This window comes from Cnephaeus nilssonii, assembly GCF_951640355.1.
Source record: "Cnephaeus nilssonii genome assembly, chromosome: 4".
NCBI classification, from domain to species: Eukaryota; Metazoa; Chordata; class Mammalia; order Chiroptera; family Vespertilionidae; genus Cnephaeus; species Cnephaeus nilssonii.
In genome coordinates this window covers 108,231,778-108,256,298 of record NC_137075.1, presented here as the reverse complement: position 1 = coordinate 108,256,298, position 24,521 = coordinate 108,231,778, and the positions used below count along the sequence as shown (strand labels likewise).

The 24,521-nt window shown below is 67.0% G+C and overlaps 2 protein-coding genes across 5 annotated transcripts; one reads left to right on the top strand and one right to left on the bottom strand.

Moving 5' to 3' along the window:
• Positions 1-251: 251 nt before the first annotated feature.
• TRMT61A (tRNA methyltransferase 61A) lies at positions 252-18,253 on the bottom strand. Of its 3 annotated transcripts, none has more exons than XM_079769604.1 (4): positions 13,611-18,253; positions 12,472-12,831; positions 9,312-9,578; positions 252-7,617 (listed from the first exon to the last, which is right to left on the bottom strand). In XM_079769604.1, the coding sequence occupies exons 1-4, from the start codon at positions 13,657-13,659 to the stop codon at positions 7,358-7,360; spliced, it is 936 nt and encodes a 311-aa protein (XP_079625730.1). In that variant the 5' UTR covers positions 13,660-18,253; the 3' UTR covers positions 252-7,357. The 3 variants fall into 3 exon arrangements, with proteins under 3 accessions (XP_079625730.1, XP_079625731.1, XP_079625732.1); XM_079769605.1 differs by lacking the exon at positions 13,611-18,253 and adding an exon at positions 13,351-13,546; XM_079769606.1 differs by lacking the exon at positions 13,611-18,253 and adding an exon at positions 13,110-13,315.
• A 148-nt stretch (positions 18,254-18,401) lies between these two features.
• Positions 18,402-21,446, top strand: CKB (creatine kinase B). 2 transcript variants are annotated; one of them, XM_079769603.1, is made up of 8 exons: positions 18,402-18,535; positions 18,820-19,031; positions 19,148-19,302; positions 19,384-19,516; positions 19,838-20,009; positions 20,511-20,634; positions 20,804-20,993; positions 21,064-21,446. In XM_079769603.1, exons 2-8 carry the CDS (start codon positions 18,839-18,841, stop codon positions 21,240-21,242), a joined length of 1,146 nt encoding a protein of 381 aa, XP_079625729.1. In that variant the 5' UTR covers positions 18,402-18,535; positions 18,820-18,838; the 3' UTR covers positions 21,243-21,446. The 2 variants fall into 2 exon arrangements, with proteins under 2 accessions (XP_079625729.1, XP_079625728.1); XM_079769602.1 differs by having other exon boundaries at positions 19,148-19,516.
• Positions 21,447-24,521: the final 3,075 nt, after the last annotated feature.

Genomic DNA, 24,521 nt, shown 5'->3' with positions numbered 1-24,521 from the left:
GGGCTCGTCACCGGCAGGGGTTCTGGGGTGTTCCTGTCCTCAGCTGCTGAAGCCAGGGCTTGCCTGGGCTCAGGACTTCTGGCGTGTGCATCTGTGCATTGTCTGTGCGTGTGCATCTGTGCATTGTCTGTGCGTGTGCATCTGTGCATTGTCTGTGCGTGTGCGTCTGTGCATTGTCTGTGCGTGTGCATCTGTGCATTGACTGTGCGTGTGCGTGTGCATCTGTGCATTGTCTGTGCGTGTGCATCTGTGCATTGTCTGTGCATGTGCATCTGTGCATTGTCTGTGCGTGTGCATGCATGTGGTGGGGGGAGGGGCTGGCAGGCCTGGGCGCCCCTCGGCACCTCCCCATGCAGCTCCCAAGGAAACCCCCACAAGCCCAGCTGGGGAGCTCCTGGGGCTCCCCCGCTCCACAGGGGTTGGGGGCTGAGGCTCGGAGAGGACAAGTCTGCTCAAAGCCACGGCCGGGGGGAGGTGTCTGCTTTCCTGATTTTGTAACCGGACAACCCAGGGGTCCGGGCCGCCTGTCACGACTTGCGCTACTTCAGCGGAGACAGGGTGACGCCTACATGAGCGCTGATCCCAATCCCGCCGGCAGCGGGGAGCAGCGGTCACCCACACACACCTGCTCCGCCCCCACCCGCCCGGGGACAGACCCCATTCCCACGTGAGCGCCCAGGCCCCAGGGCGCACGGCTGGCGAGGTTAGAAGGTGCTTTCTAGTCAGAACCGAACCCTCAGGGTCAGCAGAGCAGGGTTCCTTTCCTTCCATTGGGTTCAAGTGTTCTCTGCCCCAGCGCCTGCCCGCTGCACCGGGAGCCGCCGCCCCAGGAGAGGCCTGGCCCCAAAGGAACCCGCTGAGCTGGGCCCCGACCCGGTGGGGTCAGCACAGGCCTCTCAGGCTGTGGGGGTGCTAGGGGCTTCGGACGCCCCAGTGGAGGGGCCTGGGCAGGGCTGGAGGGACACGGGGAGGGGGAGGCCTGGTGACTGTCTGGGGTGGGGGTGGGGGGGCAGCGAGGGCTGGGGTTCGCGAGCCTCCAGCTCTGCCCCGGCCCCCGGCCCCCGGCCCCCGGCCCCCGGCGGGAAGCTGGGTCAGAGGCGGTGGCAGGGGCGGGAGCTGCGCGCTGGGGGAAGGGATGGCCGGACCCTCCGCCCCGCGAGATCGGCTCCTCCGGTTGCCGGGAGCCCGGTGTCCATTGTGCCGGTAGCTTAGCAACAAGCTCCGCGCCGGCCCCGCCCCGCCCCGCCCCCGCCGCATTCCGGGCAGCGCCCGCCCCCGCAGACCTCCCGGGCCGCACCGCCCGGACCCAGGCGCCGCTGCCGGGACCCAGGTCTCCGAATCACGCAGCCTGCCTTCGGCCCGGCCGGCCCTGGCCCCCGCCGGCTCCCATTCCCTTTCTTGGCAGACAGAGGGGCGGCGGGCCTCCTGGGCCAGTGAAACCGCAGTCAGACGTCCTCCGTGTTTTCTGGGGGCGCGGCACCAGGCCAGGCTGCGGGCGGCAGGAAGGGTTTGCAAAGACAAGAAGGGGGGCCTGTCGGGAGGTGGAGAGGCCAGAGAGGGGCCGCCTCCCAGAACTGTGGGCCTGGCCGCCTCTGGGGCTGGAGGCGAGGGGTCCTGCAATCTGGGGTCACCCGGAGGCCCCTCCTCAACCCCAGCCACAGATGCCCAGGACTGGCCCCCCTGCCCCCCAGCACCCGCGGGCCACCCAGCCTCCCTCAGAACCTGTTCCCCTCCCCCCACCCCCACACTTGAGAACCAGAGACACCCCTGGCCCTGACGTGAGGGGAGACTAGAGGCTGGAGGTGACCCAGAGGACAGGATAGAGACCTCTGACTGACTTCTTTCCCTGCCCAGAGCCGAGAACAATTCATGGCCAAGCAGCCTGGGGCATTTTTCCTTTAAAACAACCAACAACAGCCCCGTGGCTCAGTGGTTGAGCTTCGGCCTATGAACCAGGAGGTCAGGGTTCAATTCCCGGTCAGGGCACAGGCCCAGGTTGGGGGCTCCACCCCGTGGGGGGTGTGCAGGAGGCAGCCGATGAATGATTCTCTCTCATCACTGACGTTTCTATCTCTCCCCTCCCTTCCTCTGAAACCAATAAAATATATTGAAAATAAAAATAAAACATCTTAAAAAATAAAAATAAAACATCTTGTTTGTTCAAATCAGGACCCGACAAGGTCCGTGCAGCGATGCTCCCGCCGGGGCTGCCCTCGGCCTCTGCCAGGTGCCTGGGAGACAGTGACCCCGAGAGGGACCGGGGATTCCACACGAACATCCCGACCGAACTGAGCAGAAGTTCAGTTCCAGTGGACAACAGCGCAGTCTCGAGAAGAGCGAGGTCGATGGTGCTAGAAGCTTCCGTGGGGCTGTACCGAGCTGCTCGATCCCCAGTGGAGGGCGCAGGAGGCAGCGGACGGATGGAGGATTCCCATCTTTGGTGTTTCTATCGCTCCCTCTCCCTTCGTCCCTGAAATCAATTTTTTTAAAAAGGAACTCGAGGGAAGGCACGGAGTTTGAAACTCCTGCTCCCCGGGCAGTGACCGCCAAGCCCCGCCCTTGTCCAGAGCCCGTGGGGCCAGGAGCCTGCGTTTCTACCCCGCAACCCAGCCCCACACACGTCACACGGGCGCCTGTGGCGAAGGCTGGGGAGGGGGTGTGTCCCGGGAACAGAGCAGCGTCCGGGTCTGTAAAGAGCCAGCACCGGTGCCGGGACGCGGGTGGCAGGGATTGTGTGGCTGGGCAGGAGGCAGTACTGTGCTGTGGCAAGAATGGGCTTGGCACCCTAATGCGCCCCTCGGTGGCAGCGAACCCAGGTGACAGCCGTGCGGGCTGCAGGAGCCTGTGACGTCACCCCTCGGCCTCAGGCCGCCCTACCTGGCGGAGGACGCGGGTCTGCACTCCTGACAGGCAGCAGGCCTGGCTCTGGCTCCCTAGTGGCAAAGAGGTGCTTCTCCCACCTTTAGGTTCGAATCACCTGGGGAGCCATCTAAGACGCACCTTCTGATTTGGAGGTCTGGGGGAACCCCCACTGTGCCTCGGCCTAGCCCCTGGAGAGGCGGTGCTGCCTCCCGGGACCACGCCGGCACAGCTCGGGTCCCTGGGAGGAAAGCCTGCCGGTGAGCAGTCCCCTCACTCCAGGCACCAGAGCCCCGAGCAGGGCAGGCGCCGCCAGCACCCGGCCAGGCTCGCAGGGAGGCCGGGGGAGGAGCGTGCAGTCCGTGCGGGGCGGATGCCCAGGACGTTGCCATGGAGACGGGCGGTGCTGAGCTTTGGATCCTGTCAGAAGGGCCAGCCAGCATTTCTTCCCCAAAGCGCATGTCTGAGCGCAGTGAGCACCTGGCTCCACAGTGTGTCCCAGGACAGGGGTGTCACCTGCCCGTCCCTGGGGCTCCTGGACCCAAGGGCCCCCGTCGGCTGTGCGGGGTCAGCTGGGAGGGGCCCAGGGCAGGGACGGAGAGGGTCTGCCTGTGCCAACTGCTGGGGCTGGCACTTCCGGAGGCTTGGGGGGGAGGGGCCACACTCCCAGGTGAGCGGAGGACAGAGCAGGATTCAGGTCCTGAGGGGGGGGGGTGAGCCTGGACTCTCGGAGGTGGGGGGCCACTGCCCATCGCCTTCAGCTGCCTTTGAAGGAAGGCGCACCCAGGAGGGAGTCAAAGGAGTGGCTGGAGACAGTGACCTACTCAGGAGGTCAGGTCAAGGTCAAGATCAAGGTCAGCAGGGAGGCCAGGAGGGCTCCAGCTTCCAGCCGAGCCAGACCAGGGTCCTCACCTGTGAGGGGCACTGTGGTGCCAAGCGTGCCTGCCTGTGCATGAGGGCTGATGGGTCGTGGGAAGTAGGGCAGCGGCCGGGTGGGCAGGAGGATGGGGGTTCCTGTTAAGTGGGGGCAGAGAGAGCAAAGGACATGGGAGACGGGAGGAGGGATGGAGGCCATTCACACACCCCTCCTGGCCCCGTCTTCTAACAGGGCGCCCACAGCGGCCCGCCCCTCTGAAGGGACAGATGCTTGGAGAAAGCTGATTACTGTCAAAGGCTGGAGGCTGCGACCAGTGCTCGGTTAGCGTGACCCAATTCTGAGCTATTCTGGGCCTGGTGGGAACGGAACAATTCCCTCCCGCTGATGCCACGCCTGCACGCAGCCTGACTTTGAAATGCCCTCTGCCGGGCACAGACGCAGCACGGGGAGGATGGCGGGGCTGGCGAGGCCCTGCAGGCCCTTACCTGCTTGCTGAGGACCCGCTGGGCAGAGAAGGCCCGGCTGGCACCCGCCCTGTGCCTGTGGCCATGCAGCCCCTCCCTAAAATCCCAGGTCTCTCTCATACCTGACTTGAGGGTAGGCCACATACCAAAGGCGTGAAAAGTGCCCCATGACCCGGCTTGCCCTTGATGGGTGAGCTGCGGACAGACCAGCATGCACAGCCAGGCCCACGTCTGGAGGAGGGGCCTCCTGTTAGCTCAGCCCCCGCTCGGGCCTGGCTGAAGTTGGCCAAGAGCAACCAGGCCACAGACCTGAGAGGAACTGACTGCTTCTCTAGGCCTTGGAGTTGGTTTTCTGGGGGGAGGGGGTATTTGTTATGCAGCACATCTGTGGTGACAGCTAACTGATACACCTGCCTTGAAAGCTGTGGAGGTCAACTGAAGAGCCATTGGCCCATGCCCAGCCAAAGGTTCTGTTTTGGGTTTTACTATGCAACTGACTAGAAGCACAGTGGCCGGATGACCTGCATTTGCCAGGGAAGTCTCCATGTCCAGTCTTCTCTCCCAGTTTCCTGACTATCCAAACACCCCTGAAGCAAAAGAGCTATTCGAGTGCCTCCAAGGACAAAAGATATTATCAGATCCAGAAGTAGCCCCAAAATTCTGACCTTGGAATTTGACGAGAACGGGGGCTTCCTGGCGGTGGCAGCCACAGCCCCCCCCCCCCCCCGGGATAATAATGTTCCCTGAGCACAAACTGTGCCAACATCGATGTATAATCTCCCCAGCGCCATCGCGCCGTGCAGAGGGCGGATGTGACGGGGCAGGCATCCCCGAGGGTGGAGTGGACTCCTGGCGAGGCCTACCTGATTGTCCCAACCCCTTCCCTTGCTCTGCTCCCAGCATGCACTTCTCCCGACTGTGCCTGGTCCCACTGGGTGACCTGCCTGAGGGTCCCAGCTCACACCTTCCTGGGAGGGCCTCCTGCTCCCCCCACTCCAATTCCCAGCAGCCCCCAGACCCTGCCTGGCTGCCAACCCCTCGGAGCCTCCGGGACCCCAGCAGAAACCTCTCCCTCCGTCCGGGGTCACAGCCCCGGGGACCTCAGGGCAGGACCTCACTGGGCAGGAGTGTGGTATGGGAGGTCTGGTGGGCGGGGCCTGGAGCCAGTCTCCTCTGTGCCTCAATTTCTCCACCTGTGCAGTGGGCAGGAGCATCACCCCTCCGGCCTGGGCTCTGCGCGGACCGCCTGCTCACAAGCCAGAGGCAGGCGCGCAGGTGTGGCCTGGAGAACAGGCGGGAGAGCAGATGCAAGGCCAGGGGCTGAAGGCCAGGCCTGGGGCGGGGCTTCCTGGCGGAGGCGGTGGGAGCTGGTGCAGGCAGACCCTGATCCTGGCCCGAGGGTGGGATCCTGGCTGGGCCCTGGGAGGCGGTCTGAGCCTCCGAGGGCAGCAGAGGGAGCTGGGTGTCACGCTGGGCCAGTCAGCAGGGGTGGGGCAGTGCAGACATTTCCAAGGAAAAGCAGGGCCACGGAGTGCCTGGGCGGGGAGTGGTTACAGGATGACCCCTCGCCGTGTGACCAGCCCCGTGCTGCTGACTCAAGGTGACTGCCCCTGACCTGACAATTGGTCACTCCCTGGCCCTGGGGGTGACCACGTAGCACAGCACGGGATGCGGGGGGGCAGGAGGGGAAGCCCCGAGAAGGCACCCCTGAGAGCCTGCAGGTGCACAGGAGTCGGCCCGGAGCTCAGTGAGGGCTGGAGCCCAGAGCAGGCCCCCGCGGGCCTTGCCCCACAGCCAGGGCGAAGCCCCCGGCCCTCCTGTCCCCAGGCCGGGCATCTGGTCTGAGGCAGGGCAGGTTCTGGAAACGGGCTAAGCCCCTGGGGAAGGTGCTGGATCCAAGGACCCCGAGGGGACGAAGGTCTAGCAGAGGCTGCACAGCGTGTGGGAGCGGGGAAGCACCAGCCTACGGACAGACACCAGGAAACTGGTCCTCCTGGCGCTGGGACCCACAGAACCTGGGATGGCCCAGGCCGGATGGCAGGTCTGGGGGCCCTTCAGGGAGCACGAGACACCAAAGCATCTGAGTGAGGGGCAGGGGGCCTGGGGGGGGGGGGGGGGTCAGAGCTCTGGGACACAGGCGGACCTGCTCTCTCCTCCCCCTCCCCCTCCCGTCCCAGGGACAAGTGGCCCTTTTTGCAGCCAGTGGGGGTGGCCACACACTCGTCCTTTGTCCCCGTCGTCCAAGGCCCTTGGTGCCTGCTACGCCACAGGAAGCACCAGGGCCGGGCGGGCTGCGTGTGGCGGGCCGGCCTGGGCGCTGGTGTGGGAGGGGCTCCGGCCTCCAGGACACGGGACTCAGTGTGCAGGCAGGGGAGTGTTTATTCTCCACCAGGCGGGTCGTGCGCACGCACGGTCCTGGAGCCCGGGGCAGACGCCAGGCCCGTGTGCAGGGCAGGGATGCCAGCTACACCCAGAGCTGGAGGCCAGGCCAGGCAGGTGACATGTGACCGGCCCTGGTGTCCGGCCCTCCGTCCTGGTGCACCCCCTGCTGGCCCCGACCCCCGAGAAACCCTGGGGTTGAGCAACAAGGGTTCCAAGGGCCCCAAGCCTGGCTGGCTGGTGGGCAAAGGCCCGCCCACCCCAGGCTCCCGGGTGACGGAGGCCGTGTCCTCGCGGCGGCGGGCAGGCAGCTCCCGGCAGGCACAGGAGGCAGCGGGGCTGCCCTGGAGGGACGGCTGTGCAGCACCCAACGGGACAAGGCCAGCCTGGCCCACCAGCGCTGGGGAGGGGCAGGGGCCAGGGTAGGGCGGAGGTCCCCACAGGCCTCATGAGCAGCCGGGCCTCGGGGGTCGGGGGTCCCCTGCACCAAGCCCCTGCCCCCTCCTTCAGCCTTGGCTCCCCCACCCCCTTCCCCCCCGGGGCCACCACCTGATCCCTGGGCTCGGACCCAGAGGAGCCCTGGCAGTGGGGCTTCGAGAGGCATCGAGCAGCAGCTCCACAGGCCTCCCCCCCCTCTGAGCCCGAGGCCAGCAGGAGGCCACACCCCACCATCTGTCTAAACAGGCCCCGCAGGCGCCCGGCCATATAAGGCGGCCGCAGCACGAGCCTCCCTGCTGGCCCCGGCCACCCGCTCCCGGGCCTCCCGGCGGGCAGCCCACTAGTCCGGGGTCTTGGTGGCGAAGGTCAGGTAGCCGGTGTGGCCCACGGTCTCCTTCATGGGTGCGCCGCTGCGGAAGGGGCCGGCGTCGGGGCCGGGGCCGGCGCCCAGGTCGGGCGGGGGCAGGCTGACGGTGCGCACGTTGTACACCTGCGGCAGCACCTCCACGGTGCTCAGCTCCGAGAAGCCTCGCGCCGCCAGCGCCTGGCACGTGCGCTGCACCTGCTCGATGCACGGCGAGAAGGAGCAGAAGCGCCCACCTGCGGGGAGGACACGGGTCAGAGGGCAGGACCCCCGCCCCCGCGGCCTCTGTGGCTGGGACTGCAGGGCAAGCCGCTACCCAGCCCTCGGGAGTGGGTGCTGATCGAGAAACCCCAGTGTGAGCCAGCAGGGTGGGTGCCCAGACCTTCCATGGGGTCGAGGCTGGCCATGTGCTCAGGCCATGAAGAGCTGGGGTCAGGGGCCAGGGCAAAGGCTGGGTAGAGAGTTAGGCAGAGCCTTGGCATCCCAGCTGCCAGCTCATTTGGCCCAGAACAGCCCTAACCAGATGGCCCTAACCAGACATCCCTACCCACACGGCTCTAACCTTACAGCCCTACGCAGACATTCCTAATCATACTCGGACAGCCCTGACCACACAGCCCTGACCACACAGCCCTAGCGGGTGAGGCACTGGGTCCCAGGAGGCCAGAGGCTCCCCCAGCTCCCAGGAACCGGAGGCACCTCCTCTGTGCAGGGCAAGCAGCGAGGATGTGGGGTGGGGGTGGGGTGAAAGCCTCCTCCTGCCTCCCTCTGGGGCTGCCTGCAGTGCCCCGCAACCTGCCCGGTCCCAGTCCTGCAGGGAAGGTTCTGGAAGCCAGGGTGGGGGCGGGGTGTGGCCCGGGCAAGCCTTGGCCTGACTGTGCGGCCCGGTCACCCACCATACCCTACCGGGAAACTTGTCTCCCTCAGGGCTGCAGGATCACCACCAAGAGGAGACCCAACCCCGAGTTCACGGCCAGAGACACTGAGGCCCCACGCGGCGGGGGGGGGGGGGAGGGGAGGGGAGGAGCTTCCAGAGGCAACGAGCCCGGGGCCTGGAGAGTGGGGGCCACGCGTGGCTGGGCCAGGCTCCCCTCGGGCAGGTGAGCCCGGAAAAGGGCAGAGAGCCTCCGGGCCCAGAACAAAAGAGCCGAGGGGATGAAAGGAGCGGCGAGGGAGCAGATGGCGTGGTGCCCAGCGGCTGCAGCAGAGGCCACGGCTGGGCGCCGATTCTGGCCTCCCCGGACTGCGGCCTGGACCCCCCGTGCCCTGGAGCGGGGTGGAGCAGGGAGAGGCGCTGGTGTTGAGGCAAAGCTGGGAGGGCAGAGCCGGGGGGAGCCAGGGCTGTCCCACTCCCGGCCCCAGGCCACCTGGGCAGAGACCAGGAACCTGGAGTCCAGGGCGAGCCTGAGCCAGCGGGCAGGGGCCAGTGCCACCACCCTCCCCGGGGCCACCACCTTGCTGGGGGGCCACCACCCTCCCCGGGGCCACCACCCTGCCGCGGGGCCCTGCTTTCCGAGGAGCAGCCCTCCCTGCAGCCACGGCTCAGGCTCCCGCTCCAGAAAAGGGAAACCCAGGCCCAGCCCGCGCCTCCCTGGCTGGGAGCCCACTTCCGCCTCCTCGCCGGTTTCTTCCCTAAAAGGGACCAGATGCCTGGCTCCCGGCTTGGGGGAGGGGCAACTCCGACTCCGCAGGGAACCGCTGGGGTCAGGGGTTGACCTCTGACCTCCAGCACACCCGTGGGGCAGGTCCCCCCTCAGGCAGGGGCTGAGACACCCCCTCCTCGGGTGGGCCGGCCTGACTCCTCCACCCGCCCCCTCCGGCCAGGTGACCTCCGAGGCCATCCCGCCCCTGCTGTGTGGCTGCTGACCTCTGACCTCTCTGGGCCCAGAGCCGAGCCCCCAGGGCGCACCGCTCCCAGCACCCCACGCACCTTCAACCTTGAGGGCGTCCCAGGCGTGGCCCACGGCCTCCCACGGCGACGGGATGTCCAGGAAGACAGCGTCTGCCACGTGGCTCACGCCGAAGCCGCTGCGGCACACGTCCTGGTTGCGCACGGTCACCCAGCGGCTCAGGCGGTGCTCCCGGAACTCCTCCCGCGCCTTCTCCGCCCGCTGCTGGTGGAACTCCACCGTGTGCAGGTGGCCCGTGGGCGCCACGGTGCGGATGATGGCGTGGGACACAGAGCCGCTGCCCGTGCCTGGGGGACAGGACGGTGTCAGGGGGGACGGCCGGGTCCACCCAGGAAACAACCCCGGGAGACCCACAGCGGGCCCCCAGTCAGCTGGCCCGGGTACCAGTGGGCATCCCTCGTGAGCTGCCTGTCAGTCCTGCTGCCCTGACTCCGGCTGGGGGAGGGGTCAGCGGATGTCTGCCCTGCCCGGTGCCAGCGCAGGAGCAAACCCGCTGCCCAGCCCTGGGGGCCGCGTGCTGGGAGGGGCGGGGGCAGAGCAGACAGAGCGGCCGGTCCCAGTTCCCGGAGCTCCAGGCTCACCAGGTGGGTCCATCCTTCCGCCCCTCAAGCTCCTCTGCCCCCCCTTGCTGCCCCTGAGTCCCCTGACACCAACTCACCACCGGCTCCCCTCCCCGCCGGGCACCGCCTCCCAGTGTCGCCCACCACACAGGCCACCAACGCCCGACTTCCTACCCTGCGGCGCCAGCTGGGCCTGTGTCCCCCACCCCCCGACACCCCTCGGGTGCAGGTGCCACCTACTTGATGACAACGCCCCAGAGCACGGCCCTGCACCCCACTCCGACCTGGCACCTAGTGTCTACCGCACACTCACCAGCCACCTCCCGGCTACACCCAAACCGCGCTCGGCACTAATAGTGCGAAGCTGGACCCGATCCCACGCCAAGTCCACTCCCTGCCAAGCCTTCCACAACCCAGCCGACCACACCCACTGCTCAGCAGCCTCGACTCCCCGTCCCCCCCCCATCTGATCCACCTGGAACGCCTGCCCCGCCTGCCTGTCCCGCCTTCCACGTCTCTCCCGACCGACCCACTGCTGGTCCTGTCCCCACCTGCCCGCCGAGGCCCATCCCTCCTGGCCCATCGACAGCCACCAGCCTGGCTGCCTGCCATCGCCCAGCACCCCCGGGGGGGCCGGGGTGACTCCTTCTGCACCAACTGGCCGCGCACCCCTTCCACGCAGGGTGGAGTCGACTCCCACTGACGATCTGTGTGCCGTCCCCCCCCCCACACCTCGTTTCCTGCTCCTGCCAGGCTGGTCTCTGTGCTGCCTCTCACCGGGGCCCCCGCTTGCTCTCCCCCGGGGGTGACACTCTCCAACTCAATGTCCCTGCTGCAGAGGTCCTCTCTGACCGCCCTGCCTGGAGGGACCCCTCTGAGTGGCCTTCAAACACGCAGCTCTGTCTTACAGGCTTCAGCCATCAGCGCACTGCCGTGGTGCCGCGACCTGACCACGGTCCCTCTGAGGCAGGACCTGGTCTGCCTGGTCCATGGCTGTGCCTCCAGGTCCTAGAAGGGAGCCGACACCAGGGGAGCCGAGCGGCCCACGGCCAGCCCTTCTTCCCCGGGAGCAGCGAGGCCTGGCCAGCGTGCAGCAGGGCTGACCCCGCCGAGTCCGGCTGCGCCTGCCACGGCACCCCACGTGCCTCGTGCTGGGCGCTGCCTCTGCCCAGCCCACCCACTCTGCGACCCCGGGCCTAGCCCCGCCTCTGCCTCTTCCTATCTCAACGCGTTTGGCTGCGCAACAGGGACCGTCCGATTGTCCGTGTGGAGAAACTGAGGCCCAGAGAGGAGCAGGATGGCCTGAGGCCCTCAGAAAGCTGGCAGCAGGGGCACCAGGGCCTCTCATGACCCCGACCCAGTGTCCCAGCCCATAAGGAGCCTGCTGGGAACCTAGGGCCCCCGGGCCGGGCCGGGCGGTCCGTTGCCAGGCTACAGGCTTCAGTCTCCACCCCAGGCCGGTCCAGCGCCCCTGGGCGTGTCTGTGTGTGAAAGGCCTGCAAACAGCTGGCCTCAGGCCCTGTGCCTGCACCCCGGTTTCTGGGCTCAGGTCCATGAGGCCCTGGGAACTGTGCCGGGGCAGGCTCCCCACCTGCCACCAGCGTCTCCAAGTAGCCCTGGCCGCCCTCCAGGAAGGGCGCCTCAGCCTGGGCCTGGGGCTCCCACTCGCAGCAGCCGGGGACCGCTGGGCCAGCCGCCCTCTGCCCTGTCAGCACAGGGTTAGGGAATGGCGGTCAGTACCCTGGTCAGCACCAAGGGCACTGTGGGCCCTCTGCAGCAAGACAGGGAGGGCCATTCCTGCCGCCCCGCTCCATGCTTGCTCTAGTCCCATCAGCTCTCACTCAGAGCACAGCACCAGCCTCCCCACCCACCTCCTCGTTTCTGCCCTCACTCCCTGCAGGCAGCTCCCCAGAAATGTCCTATTCCAGTGGTCGGCAAACTCATTCGTCAACAGAGCCAAATACCAACAGCACGACTGAAATTTCTTTTCTTTTTTTTTACAGAGAGGAAGGGAGAGGGAGAGAGTCAGAAACATCAATCAGCTGCCTCCTGCACACCCCCTACTGGGGATGTGCCTGCAACCAAGGTACATGCCCTTGACTGGAATCGAACCTGGGACCCTTGAATCCGAAGGCCCATGCTCTATCCACTGAGCCAAACCGGTCAGGGCTGAAATTTCTTTTGAGAGCCAAATTTTTTAAACTTAAACTTCTTCTAACGCCACTTCTTCAACATAGACTTGCCCAGGCCGTGGTATTTTGTGGAAGAGCCACACTCAAGGGGCCAAAGAGCCGCATGTGGCTCGCGAGCCGCAGTTTGCCGACCACGGTCCTATTCAAATAGAAGTCAAGCCCAGCTGGTATGGCTCAGTGGTTGAGTGTTGACCTATAAACCAGAAGGTCACGGTTCAATTTCTGGTCAGGGCACATGCCTGGGTTGTGGGCTCCTTCCCCAGTGCAGGAGGCAGCTGATCAATGATTCTCATCATTGATGTTTCTCTCTCTCCCTCTCTGAAATCATTACAAATAGATTTTCTAAAAACAGAGGTCAAGTAGCCATGCCTGCCTTCAGGAAGGGCATAGCGGTCACTGCTGAGGTGGAGCGATGCAAACAGACTCACCAGACTCGCAGACCACAGAGCCGGGCCGAAGCTCCAGCATCATGGTGAGCAGGGCGATGTCGGTGGAGTAGAGGATCTGGGTGCGGTGGGGCAGGTTCAGGGTCCAGAGCTCAGGCGTGGGGTGCAGCACGTACACCCAGCCCCCTCGGCCGCAGGTCACCTTGGAACCGAAAGGGCGGCCGATGAGGTCCACCGAGTGCCGCAGGGCGCCGTGCCGGGTCTGGGTCTGTGCTCCGCGCTGCACGCTCACCGCCACCATTGCCCCGTGGCCCAGGGACAGGATGGCGGTGTCCCCCTCTTTGATCAGCTCCTCATACCCCACGAAGCTCATGGTGTGGCTCTGTGGCGGGTGCCAGGGACCTGCAAGAGGGACAGGGGCGTCAGGGTGTACAGGCGCCAGGAGGCAGGATGTGCGTGGTGACCCCAGGTCCCCGGCCACGGGGAGGGGCTGGCAGCCCGGCACTGTCCACCGGGGCCGCGCCACCCTGGCCGCCACGGAAGCCTTCTGGGTCTGGGGCGTGAGGCAGCAGCCATCAGCCCAAAGCACAGACGGAGGGACGGAGGCCAGACCCCGCCAGGACTCCCCCGCGTCAGGCCCGAACCCTCCCGCCTCGCTCCGCCGGGAGCCGGGCGCGCACCCGCGGTGAGAGGGGAGGCTGGACGCTGCGGACCCCTCCCCCGGCCCTCCGGGGCGGGCTCCGGGGCGGGCGGGCTCCGGGGCGGGCGGGGGCCGAGGACGCGGGGAGGCGAGGGCCCCGCCAGCGGAGAACGCAGCCGCGGCCGGGCCGGCACCGGTCTGGGCGGGACCACGGAGCCGCCGGAGGGGCGCGCGGGACCCCGGACCGACCCCCGCCCGCGCACGGCCCCGCGGCCTCTCACCGACGCCCCGCTCCTGGCCTGAGGGAGGGTCCGCACGTGGCTCGGCGGCCGCGGCACTTCCGGCTGCAGCCCGGCGCGTGGCGCCCGCCGATGACGTCACGGCGCCCGGCCGTCGCCGCGGGATCCGGGGCACGTGGCCGCTCCCGCCCGCCGGCTCCCCCGGGTGTGATTCCTGTGTTTACGGTCCCGCCCCGAGGCCCCGCCGTCGGGGTCTGCCGCGGCCGCCGCCCTGTCCCCTGGGAGGACGCTGGGCCGCGGACCTGTTGTCACCGCGGCGAACACCCTGCCCCTGCGCGGCCCGGGGTGCATTCCAGAAAATGCAATCGCAGGTCAGCGGGGAGGCCCTGGCCGGGTCGGCCCGGCTGCAGGGGGGGCAGGCAGAGTGCAGCCGAGGCCTCCGCCCAGGCCCTTCCCCCCTCGGCCACGTCCTCGGAGTGCAGAACTGCTCGCAGGAGGGAGGGGGGCCTGGGCCCCCGAGACCCGGTGCCGTGAGAGCTGGGTGGACCGGCTCACTTTGGACTCAGTGGGGACAGTGCCAGCGGCCTGAGCCAGGGCCGGGGGAGGGGCAGGACCGGGAAGGCGCAGTCTGGTGCCTCAGCCGGGCTGACTCAGAACCGGTTCCTCCTGCGGGGGAGGCGGGCCGGAGCCGCGGACTGCCGCCAGCGCTCAGCGCCCTGCAAGGAGGGCTCGTCCCGTTAGCCCTGGGGCCGGAGGGGGTCAGGGATGGGGCTTAGCCTAGGCCAGTGATGGGCAACCTTTGGAGCTTGGTGTGTCAAACTTCGCCAAAACACTGAGCATAACTCGGGTAGTGTGTCACTTTGAGGAAAAAACTAACTCCAAGACTCTAGTCGCAAATGTTTCATCCTCAGGAGCAGCAAATGTTTCATCCTCGGCATGCGGCCGCGTGTCATCAGAAATGGCTACGCGTGTCCGTGCTGACACGCGTGTCATAGGTTCGCCATCACTGGCCTAGGCCCTACCCGAGGCCACACTTCTGGGCCGGGCTGGTCTAGCCTGGCAAAATGGGAGTGGCCAGGCCCCAGGAGAGCCACCCTGTGGGGCTCTCTGAACTCTCCCTCCTCTGGGGCCAGGACTGGCCAGTCGGTGGCCCCCGGAGTCCACGGTGGGAACCCAGGTGCCCTAGCCAGGCCTGGGTCTGGGATCCTCAGGGATAAGAAGGTGAGGGGCTGAGGGTGGCCTCCCTCTCTGTGGGCTCATGGCCCCGTGGGGCTAGCACTCTGGCCGCTAGCTGCCCGTGTGGCTGCTTCGTGGCCTCCCTGCCTCCTGCTCTCACATGAGCGCGCCCAGCGCACCCGCGGCCCACCCTCTGTTCCAGTGACTCTGCGCCGCCTGAACCACTCCCTAATTGCTCCCCAGAGAGAGAGCTGGATTTTCCACTTCTCCTCGTGAGTTCCTCTTTCCCCAGCCGCCCCGCCGTGGTGTGGGGCCCCGGCTGGGCGCCTGCTCAGCCTAAATTAGGACTGGGTGTTTCTCGTGGTCCCTCTCCCCGCTGCCTCTGGCCATTCTGGCTGCCCCTCCTGCAGTCCGCCTTCCCATCTGCTCCATCTGAGCCGGCCCAGCGCTCGGCCTGAGTCCTCAAGCCCTGGCCTCCCCCGCCCCTCCCCCCACCCAGCTGATTCCCCAGGTGAGGTTGGCGCCTTCCCGGGCAGAGTTTGTACGTGAGGGAGGGACCATTTCACAGACGGGGAGAGTAAGACTCGGAGGTGGAATAACTTGCCTCAGGTCACACAGTCCGTGCAGCCAAAGCGGAATTGGGACTTAAAGCCAGTGAACGTGGCTGCAGAGAACTAACGGCAGATCTGGAGAAAGGTGGGAAGAGGCAGGCAGGAAGCCCTGGAGGAAAGGGAGAAGCTGAGGGTGCGCACAGGGAGGCTGCTCCGTCCACGTCCTGGCCGGGGCAGGTGAGGCGAGGTCCCTCCTCCAGCCCAGCCGGCCGCCCACTGCTCTGACTCCACGACCGCCCCGCCTCTACTGAGCACCGCCAGCTTCCTCTGGGTCCCGCAGAGCTGAGGGACGGCGCGAGGAGGAAGCAGTGGCTGCCCTGGCCGCGCTGACCCGGGCTCCAAGGATGGCCGGTGCCCAGCCCGGCCCTTGCACCTGGCCCGCCCGCCTGCTTGCGATCACCACGGCCTGTGGATGGGCAGGGCCTCCTGTGGCCCCCTCCCCCTCCAGGGCTGGCGGTAACCAGGTGTGGTTTCTGAGGAGCCCGCACTGGACACGGGCCAGGTGATGTCACCTGGCTCCTCTCCTAGACGCCACCCAACCGGCTCCCGTGGGCCCTGGGGAGCGTGGAGAGCCCACAGTGGGAGCTAGGTCAGCCAGGGGCTCCCTCCACCCCACACCCTGCTGCCCTGGTCTGCGGCCACCAGGCCCCAAGCAGCCCCGCCGGGGGTGGGGCCTCCCTCACCTTGGCATTTGGGTCCAAAGGCCTCAAAGTTGCCCTGCCCTGCCCCTGCCCCGGCTGCTGACCCCCCCGCTGTCAGTCTGAGTCCAGCCCAGGGAGGGCCCCGGCAGGTTGGCACAGGGCCAGCCACTCCAGGTGCTGAGGTACTGCCAGCTCGCTGTCACCACCGGGCCTTCCCTCTGCTTATGTGCAAAGCTGGACAGAACCCCCAGCCCAGAAGCCGAGGGTGCCGGAGCCCACAGGGCGGCCGGGGCTGGGCTCCCTCTCCTTGCGTGCGGACCTTGCCTGTGCAGGGAGTCCTTCCCTCTCCCCACCCCCAAAGTGGCCAAGCCCTGGGCGGCCTGAGGGTGGGGGAGGGGGCCTTCAGAGCCCCTGCAGAGGCTGAGACAAAGAGGAAGCCCTGAGCGCACCCCCCCCTGCCCCCCCCCCCCCCACACACACACTCTCCAAGCCGGCCTCCAGGGCCAGCAGCTCTGGTTTCTAGAAACAGGAACTTGAGCCTATCAGGCCTCCGGAGGCGGAGGCAGCTGCAGATATTTCTGAAACGGGGGAAGGGGCTGCAGGAACCCCAGCTTAAGGGACACCTGCTGCCCAGCCAGCCTGCACCCCTTGCCCCTGTACAATGGCTTGTTTATGAGCCTAAAAAACACCAGCACCCAAACACAAAAAGCACTTGTGGGGAGCAGGTCAGAGCAGGCCCAGGTGAGAGGGAAGAGTCGGGGTTCCTTCTGCGGTCACCACGGGGCAGCCAGTGAGGCTCCGCACCCTTTGATGCCCGCAGAGGTGAAGGGCCTGCTTGGTGCTCGTCCTGGGTCTCTGCTTCAGGGCGCCCCGGGCACTGGGACTCCTGGCTCTGCTCCCCGCCCCCCCCGCCATCTCCCCCGTCTGGTGTTTGTTCGCTGGGTGCTCACTCAGGGCCAGTCTCTCCCCTCGCTGCCCGCAGAGCTCACTGTGCAGGCCTGGGGGGCGGGAGGGGGTGTTTCATACACACATAGATGAGGGGTTCCTCCTTTATTGCTTTATTCTTTTTTAAAATATCTCAGAGAGGAAAGGAGAGGGAGAGAGATAGAAACATCAATGATGAGAGAGAACCATTGATTAGCTGCCTCCTGCACGCCCCCTGTCGGGGATCAAGCCCACAACCCAGGCCTGTGCCCTTGACGGGAATTGAACCTGAGACCTTTCAGTTTGCAGGCCAACGCTCTATCCACTGAGCAGCACCGTCCAGGGCTCTTGCTTTATTCTTTTTCTTTTTAAAAAAAAAAATATATTTTATTGATTTTTTACAGAGAGGAAGGGAGAGGGATAGAGAGTTAGAAACATCGATGAGAGAGAAACACCGATCAGCTGCCTCCTGCACACCCCCCACTGAGGATGTGCCCACAACCAATGTACATGCCCTTGACCGGAATTGAACCTGGGACCCTTGAGTCCGCAGGCCGACGCTCTATCCACTGAGCCAAACCGGTTAGGGCTCTTGCTTTATTCTTAAAGCAGCATCTGATGGGTATTAACCACAGGTGCTCCAATTCACGCTTTAAGTCGCGGTATAACCCTCCACACGGGCTCAGGCGTCCCCCCCCCCCCCCAGCCCCTCCCGATGGGCATCCAGTTCTATCCACGTTGATCTGTGTGTTTGTTTTTCGAACTACAGGCCTCTATTGGCCGAGGCCGCCCTTTCCATAGGCGGAAGTGGGATCTGGGGTCATGGAGTGGGAATGTTTTTAACTTTAATAGATATCCTGCCAAAGTCCTTTCCAAAAAAGATGTAGCAATTCACAGTTGTGAACGCCTGTCTCCCCGCGGTCCAGCCCATAGCTCACTCTGGCGGCTGTCCCTCTGTTACAGTTCTGCTGATCTGGGTGGGTTAAGGGTAGTGGAAGGTAGTAGAGTCATTGTTCTTTAAATTTAATTTGCATGGTTCTGATTTTTAGGGTTTTTGGGTGGTTTTTTTTACATCTCACAGATACTTAATGGTGAGCGAGTCCTCCGATCTTTGCCTTTGGGGGTAGGTGGGGAGGCTGAACTTTGGGGGTAGGAGGGCCAGGCTGGGGTCTGGAGACAGGCTTTGCACCGCCCAGCGGCCTCTCTGGGCCGCACCGCCCCGGAGGGGCAGGGCCCCCACAGCTTCAGGACTCGCCCAAGGTCAAGGCACCGCGGGTGCCGGCGGCTGGGCCGGAGCCAGACTGCGCCTCGGGCTCGCTTTCTCTCTGCACCAAGATCGCCCCGGAGATGCCTGGGGCACCTTGAGAAAGGTCGCGGTTGGGAGCCAGCGGGACGGCGCGGGTGGCGGGGCAGTACCTGCAGCGGGAGCCCGGCCCCGGCCGCTGTCCTCGCGGGGACTGGCGGGAGGGGGAGGCGGGAGCCAGGATGCGGACAAGCCCGAGCTTCCTCAGAGCCTGGCGGCTCTCTGCCTCAGTTTCCCGCCCGGCGGCAGTGTCGGGGAGAACTCCAGGGGGTCCAAAGGTCTGAGGTTCCGGCTTCGGGGTCCCGGGCGGGCGGCGGGCCGGGTGGGCGGGATGCGCGGGGTCCGGGGAGGGAGTTCTCCGGGTGGGAGGCCTGGGGGTGGCTCGGAGCTGCGGGCGGCGGACAAAGCGGCGACACCACCCCGCGGCGCGGGCCAATGGAATGAATGGGCTATAAATAGCAGCCAATGGGCGGCCCGCGTGGCGCCCCTTAAGAGCCGCGGGAGCGCGGATCTGCCGCTGTTCGCCTGCGACGCTCCCGGAGCCGAGGAAGCAGCGAGCGCCCTGCTGCCGGGTGAGTGGGCCCGAGGGCCCGGGACGGACGCGCTGGGGCGGGGCGGGGGCGCTGCGCACGGCGGGGGCGCGGGGGCCGCTGCATCCCGTGCTCCGGGCGCGGCGAAGACCCCCAGCCTGGAACCCGAGCGCCTGGGGAGGTGGGGACGCCCCCTCGCGCGCACAGCGGACCCCGCTGACCTTGGCCACATCCGGGGGCTGGGGCTGGGGACCAGGGCCCCGGGTGGCTTGCAGGTCCCTGGGAGGCCGGTGCCCCGCTCCTCTCTGATGCACCGTCTTCCGCAGCCCGCCGCCCGCCGCCGCCATGCCCTTCTCCAACAGCCACAACGCGCTGAAGCTGCGCTTCCCGGCGGAGGACGAGTACCCCGACCTCAGCGCCCACAACAACTACATGGCCAAGGTGCTGACCCCCGAGCTGTACGCCGAACTGCGCGCCAAGAGCACGCCGAGCGGCTTCACGCTGGACGACGTCATCCAGACCGGAGTGGACAACCCGGGTACGCGCCGCCCGTCCCGGGCCGGGGTCCCCCGCCCGCCCCGCGCAGCTGCCGGCTGTTCGGCCGCCGGCTCGGCGGGCAGTGACGTCACTGCCCCGTTTGGCGCCCTCCCCCAGGCCACCCCTTCATCATGACCGTGGGCTCCGTGGCGGGCGACGAGGAGTCCTACGAAGTGTTCAAGGAGCTCTTCGACCCCATCATCGAGGACCGGCACGGCGGCTACAAGCCGGGTGACGAGCACAAGACCGACCTCAACCCCAGCCACCTGCAGGTGCGGGCGGCCGGGCGGCGGGGCGGGGCGGGGCGGGCGGGAGGCAGGTCCCGGCGGCGCTCACCTACGCTCGGCCCGCAGGGCGGCGACGATCTGGACCCCAACTACGTGCTGAGCTCCCGGGTGCGCACGGGCCGCAGCATCCGCGGCTTCTGCCTCCCCCCGCACTGCAGCCGCGGGGAGCGCCGCGCCATTGAGAAGCTCGCGGTGGAAGGTAGGGGTCGCCCCGGCCCCGGCCCCGCCCGCCTTGTTTACCCGCATCCGAGCCGCCCGCCGCCTGCTCTTATCTGCAGGCGCGGTCCGGTCCCAGGGGGCAGCGGCCTGGGCTCGGCGAGGGCCACCGTCTGTCTCGGGCCGCGCCCGGACCACGCAGACTGGGCTCCCACGGGGCTGGGCGCGGGCGGGGAGGGGGCGGCCTGGGGACCGGGCTCCCACGGGGCGGGGAGGTGGCGGCCTGGGGACCGGGCAGACCGGGCTCCCACGGGGCGGGGAGGGCCCGGCCCGCAGCCTGTCCGCTGAGCCCGCCTCTGCGCAGCGCTGTCGAGCCTGGACGGCGACCTGGCGGGCAAGTACTACTCGCTCAAGAGCATGACGGACGCGGAGCAGCAGCAGCTCATCGATGACCACTTCCTCTTCGACAAGCCCGTGTCGCCGCTGCTGCTGGCCTCGGGCATGGCCCGGGACTGGCCCGACGCCCGTGGCATCTGGTGCGTGTCCGCTCCTCCCACCCCATCCCGCGGCCCCGCCTCCCCTGCGCCGGCCCCGCCCATGCAGAGCGGGAAGGAGGGGGCACTCGGGACAGGTTTGGTGCCACCCGGCCTCCAGGCAGGTGACCTTGACCAGGCAGGTGCGGGGAGGCCTCGGTCCCTGGGCACCTTAGGGGGGGTGGGGGGAGACAGACCAGGTTGGCTTCTCTCCCCCATCTTGGGAGCTGGAGCTCCTTGTTTTCTCTCTCTCTCACGTGCTTCCAGGCGCTCGGGGACTCTGCCAGGTGCTTTGACGCAGAGGATTCCCAGCGGGCGAGGGAGGGCCTCCTGCTTGCCCGCTGTCTGTAGGCGGTGCTCCAGCCCCCAGATGCAGTGCTTTCCGGGGCGGTGGGGGTGGGGTGGGGGGGCTGTCCTGGGTCACCTCAGGGACTTAGCAGTTCCTCAGGCCTGGGACCCCCGGAGTGTTTTCTGGAGGCCTGACTCTGCCCCCCCCCCCCCCAGGCACAATGACAACAAGACCTTCCTGGTGTGGATCAACGAGGAGGACCACCTGCGGGTCATCTCCATGCAGAAGGGGGGCAACATGAAGGAGGTGTTCACCCGGTTCTGCAATGGCCTCACCCAGGTCAGGCCTGGCCCCCAACAGGAGCTGGCGTGGGGGGGGGGGGGTTCGGTGCCAAGGAGGGGCCAGGGCCAGGCAGGGACTCAGTCGCCTCAGGCTCCTGGGTCCCAGCTGGTCCCTGTGGGGGAGGGGTGTCCCCAGGCCTCACCGCCCAGGCCTTCTCCCCCTCCAGATTGAAACACTCTTCAAGTCGAAGAACTACGAGTTCATGTGGAACCCGCACCTGGGCTACATCCTCACCTGCCCTTCCAACCTGGGCACGGGGCTGCGGGCCGGCGTGCACATCAAGCTGCCCCACCTGGGCCAGCACGAGAAGTTCGCCGAGGTGCTCAAGCGGCTGCGGCTTCAGAAGCGAGGCACAGGTGCGTGGGGCAGGGTCTGCCCGCAGCTCTCCCGCTGCCCCCAGCCCCGCTGACCCGGTTGTCTCCCCAGGCGGCGTGGACACGGCCGCGGTGGGCGGGGTCTTCGACATCTCCAACGCCGACCGCCTGGGCTTCTCGGAGGTGGAGCTGGTGCAGATGGTGGTGGACGGCGTGAAGCTGCTCATTGAGATGGAGCAGCGGCTGGAGCAGGGCCAGGCCATCGATGACCTCATTCCCGCCCAGAAGTGAGGCTCCAGCACCTGCCACCGCCCCCGCCCTGCCGCTTCCCAACGTATCGCCCGGGCAGTGCCCACACACACCCTGAGCTCGCCGCCGCGGCCGAGCCCTTAGCCTCGCTGTAGACAGACTCCCGTTGCCCCAGGTAGAGTTTATTTTTGTGATGGCTAAGATGCTGCTGATGCTGAAATAAACTAGGGTTTTGGCCTGCCCTGAGCCTGCCCCCTGCTCCCTTTCTGAGACGGAACAGGAGGGCCCGCTGCTGTGCCACCTGGTCCTATTCAATGGACCCCTCTTGGCCCTCCCTGCAGGCCTGGGGTGGGCTGGGCGGGGGAGGAGCTCCAGGGAGGAGCCCCCAAGCTGAGCATCTAAGAGCACGTGGGCCGGTGGGGGTGCTCAGCCCCACCTGCAGCGTGGGGGAGCTGTGGATCTGTGAGGAGGGCAGGAGTCCAGAAACTTGAAACCTTTTGTCCCTCCACCCCCCAAAACCACCCCCCCCTCCAGCCAGCCTGGCAGCTCCCCACCCCTGCCCTATCTGCCAGATCCTCCCCCTCCGGCTGAGCGGGCCCTCCTGCCCCAGCCCCCCCTGCAGTCCTTCCAGAAGCCTGGGGCCTCCCGCCTCACGGTGGGTCCCCCCGCAGTGTCCCTGGCCAGGCTTTCTGGGCGTTTCCCAGCTGCCACTGTACCCGCTGCTCTCACTGCGGCCCCACCATGGGGGAGTCAGCCAGGGCCTGGCTGTCCCCTGTCCAACTCCTCAGCCCTGAGGGCAGCCTGTGCTGCCACCTGCTGGCCAGGACTGTCTCTGTCCTGACACCCCCGCCCCCTCCGACCTGGGGTGCCCCATCCCAAGCTTGGGTCCCACAGGCCTTCCCCTTCCCAGGTTCCCCTGCAACTATGTGAAGCCAGGCTCGGCCTCTGCGCCACCTCCTCCCGGCTGGCAGTCTGTCCTCTGAAGACGGCTCTCCACCTGGGACAGGGCAGCTGGTCATCCCAGACCCTGGGGCTCCGCACAGGCAGGCGTGGGGGAGGGCAGCATGAGGTGTCCTTGGTGTGAGGGCCACGCAGGAGCCTTTGCCGGGGCCTGTGGTCAGCCCCGCTGGGCTGGCCCCCCGGTGGGGGACCTCTGACTCATCCTTCGGCCCAGGGCTGAGCGGGCAGGAGGCAGGGCACCCTTTTCCTGGCCTCAGGGTCCGTCGAGCCGAGGAAGTGCAGCGGCGGGAAAGGCCTGGCCCTGCGGGGGGAGGTGGGGGGCAGCCATGCAGGAGCAGCAGCAGGATGCCCTCCCCGCCAGGCTCGCCATGCCACTGCCATGGAAGCTCTGCTGTGCAGTGGCAGCGCGTGGGCCGAGGGGTTCCTGGCCAGGTGTGCCTGAGCCCCGGCGAGGGGTGTGCCGCAGCACCCGAGGCAGACACATCACTTCCGACAGGTGGCATCCCCTCAGCATGCCGCCTGATCCCTAGCCCTTCCCCCGCGCCCCTGGTTCCTCGGGTCCCCTCGCTGCGCCGCGTGCACTCCCTGGGGCCAGGCCTCCGCTCGCTGTCCGCGCACAGGCCCTGTGACCAGGCTCCAGAGGCCTTTAAACGGCGAGTTTAATTTTCCTTGAAATTTGTCAAACGAGGGAACCTATGAACGCCCCACCCACTGCGCAGGGAACACGCTCATTTCCTCCGTCTTGGCCGGAGGACGGAGACCTCTGCCGCGCTGGGAGGTGAGCCCCAGCCCGGTTCCCGCTGCAGCCCCACTGACATCCAGCAGCACAGCTCTGGGGGGGCTGTTCCGGGGGCTCACCCCGCCCCCAACTCCTAGATCCCAGCAGTATTAACTACATCCCTCGTGACTGCCCAACGCCACCTGGGGTCCGAAAGTGCCCCCGACCCTTGGAGACACCCAGCGCCTGCAGAAGGGATTGGGAGATGCAATTGCGTGTGGCAGGCATGGCAGGGTGCAGGGCCCGGGGGGTGCCCATGTGCTCCCAGAAGCTGGTGGGGGCAGGAAACAGCCTGTACCCGGATCCCACGTGGAATGTGTGGGGAACCCCGCGGAGCAGCGGTGAGTGTGGGCAGAGAGGTGACAGGTGACTTCCTTCAAACTTGACTTTCCAAGTTCCCCGCAGTGAACATGTCTTACATAAGCCGAACCAACTTCCTCAGGCGTGTTTTAAAGGCTCCGATGCGTCACAGCTCGTGGGAGACGACAGGCAGGGCTTGGCTGTCACCGCCCTTGGTGCGCTCCGCCTGATCCATCGCCACCCACCCGCGGGGTGGGAACGGGGGCTCAGGGAGGACGACCGGGCGGGGTCGCCAGGAGGCCACCGGGTTCCGAGGCGCGGGCTCTGTCCACTGCCCTTGGCCTCTCCAGACCCGCTAGCCCGGGGGGGACCTGCTGCTCAGCAGGCGCTGAAGAGGCGGCCGGAGGTTCCGTGTTCTGCCTTTCTGTTTGCAGCCCCGAGCTGACACCAAGGAGCGACACCCACGCCTCCCGCAGCACCCGGGCTGCACCGCGTTCTCTGTGAACTTCCTTTCCCACGGGGACGGGGGCAAGTGCTTGGATGGCAAGCAGCCATCTTCCTGGCTGTGAGGTCCCCAGGAGCAGGGAGACTTCAGCTGCGAGAAGCAAGGCTTCTACCTGTGACCCAAGTGCTGGTTCCCCTGTCGGGCTGGCAGGGCGTGCACGCCTGGGACTCCCCCCCCCCCCGCCCCCCCCCGCCCCCAGCCCTCTCTAGACCTGCTCCGCTTGGGTTCAGAGCTCCTCGCAGCCCCCTGAGGGCTGGGGCTTGTCAAAGTGAAGGCCTCCCTGAAATAATGAACTTCAGACCCAGGAAGGTTCCAAGTGCTCTTTCCGCTGAGCCTGTGGAGGCTGCTGGCACGTCCCCAAGGCGGGCCCAGCCACCCGGGACGAGGACGGGCCCTCGGTTGGCGGGGGAACACCTCCAGGTGTGCGGCCTGGTACACGCGTGATGGCCGGCACCACTCCCGACTTGGCGATGGGGACTGCACGGGGGCCGGGGCCCTGCTCCGCCCTTCACGAACCCCCCCGGCACGCCGGGGCCCGACTAGGTGCTCGGTCTGCCCAGGTCCCGCAGGCCTTGGAGGTGCGTCTTTGCAGGAATTTAGCTGGAACCCCCATGCCTATGAGCACGTAGGGGGGCACCCGTAAGACCCGAAACTGCCGGCAGCGGCACCAACACCTCCAGACCAGTTTCCTTTGCTGTTTCGGTCTAACCTGGGGCTCCCTCTGCATCTCTCAGCTTTCCACACTCAGCCCTGCCCACCCGAGCCCAGGGCCCACCTG

Coding starts and splice junctions, on each gene's coding strand:
- TRMT61A (XM_079769604.1), bottom strand. CDS start 13,659: ATGCACCCCGGGCCGCGCAGGGGCAGGGTGTTCGCCGCGGTGACAACA. Junction 12,832..13,610: donor GTTCGCCGCGGTGACAACAG/GTCCGCGGCCCA, acceptor TCCCTCTTGCAG/GTCCCTGGCACCCGCCACAG. Junction 9,579..12,471: donor CTCTGTGGTCTGCGAGTCTG/GTGAGTCTGTTT, acceptor CCTGTCCCCCAG/GCACGGGCAGCGGCTCTGTG.
- CKB (XM_079769602.1), top strand. CDS start 18,839: ATGCCCTTCTCCAACAGCCACAACGCGCTGAAGCTGCGCTTCCCGGCG. Junction 20,010..20,510: donor CCCGACGCCCGTGGCATCTG/GTGCGTGTCCGC, acceptor CCCCCCCCCCAG/GCACAATGACAACAAGACCT. Junction 20,994..21,063: donor GCTTCAGAAGCGAGGCACAG/GTGCGTGGGGCA, acceptor TTGTCTCCCCAG/GCGGCGTGGACACGGCCGCG.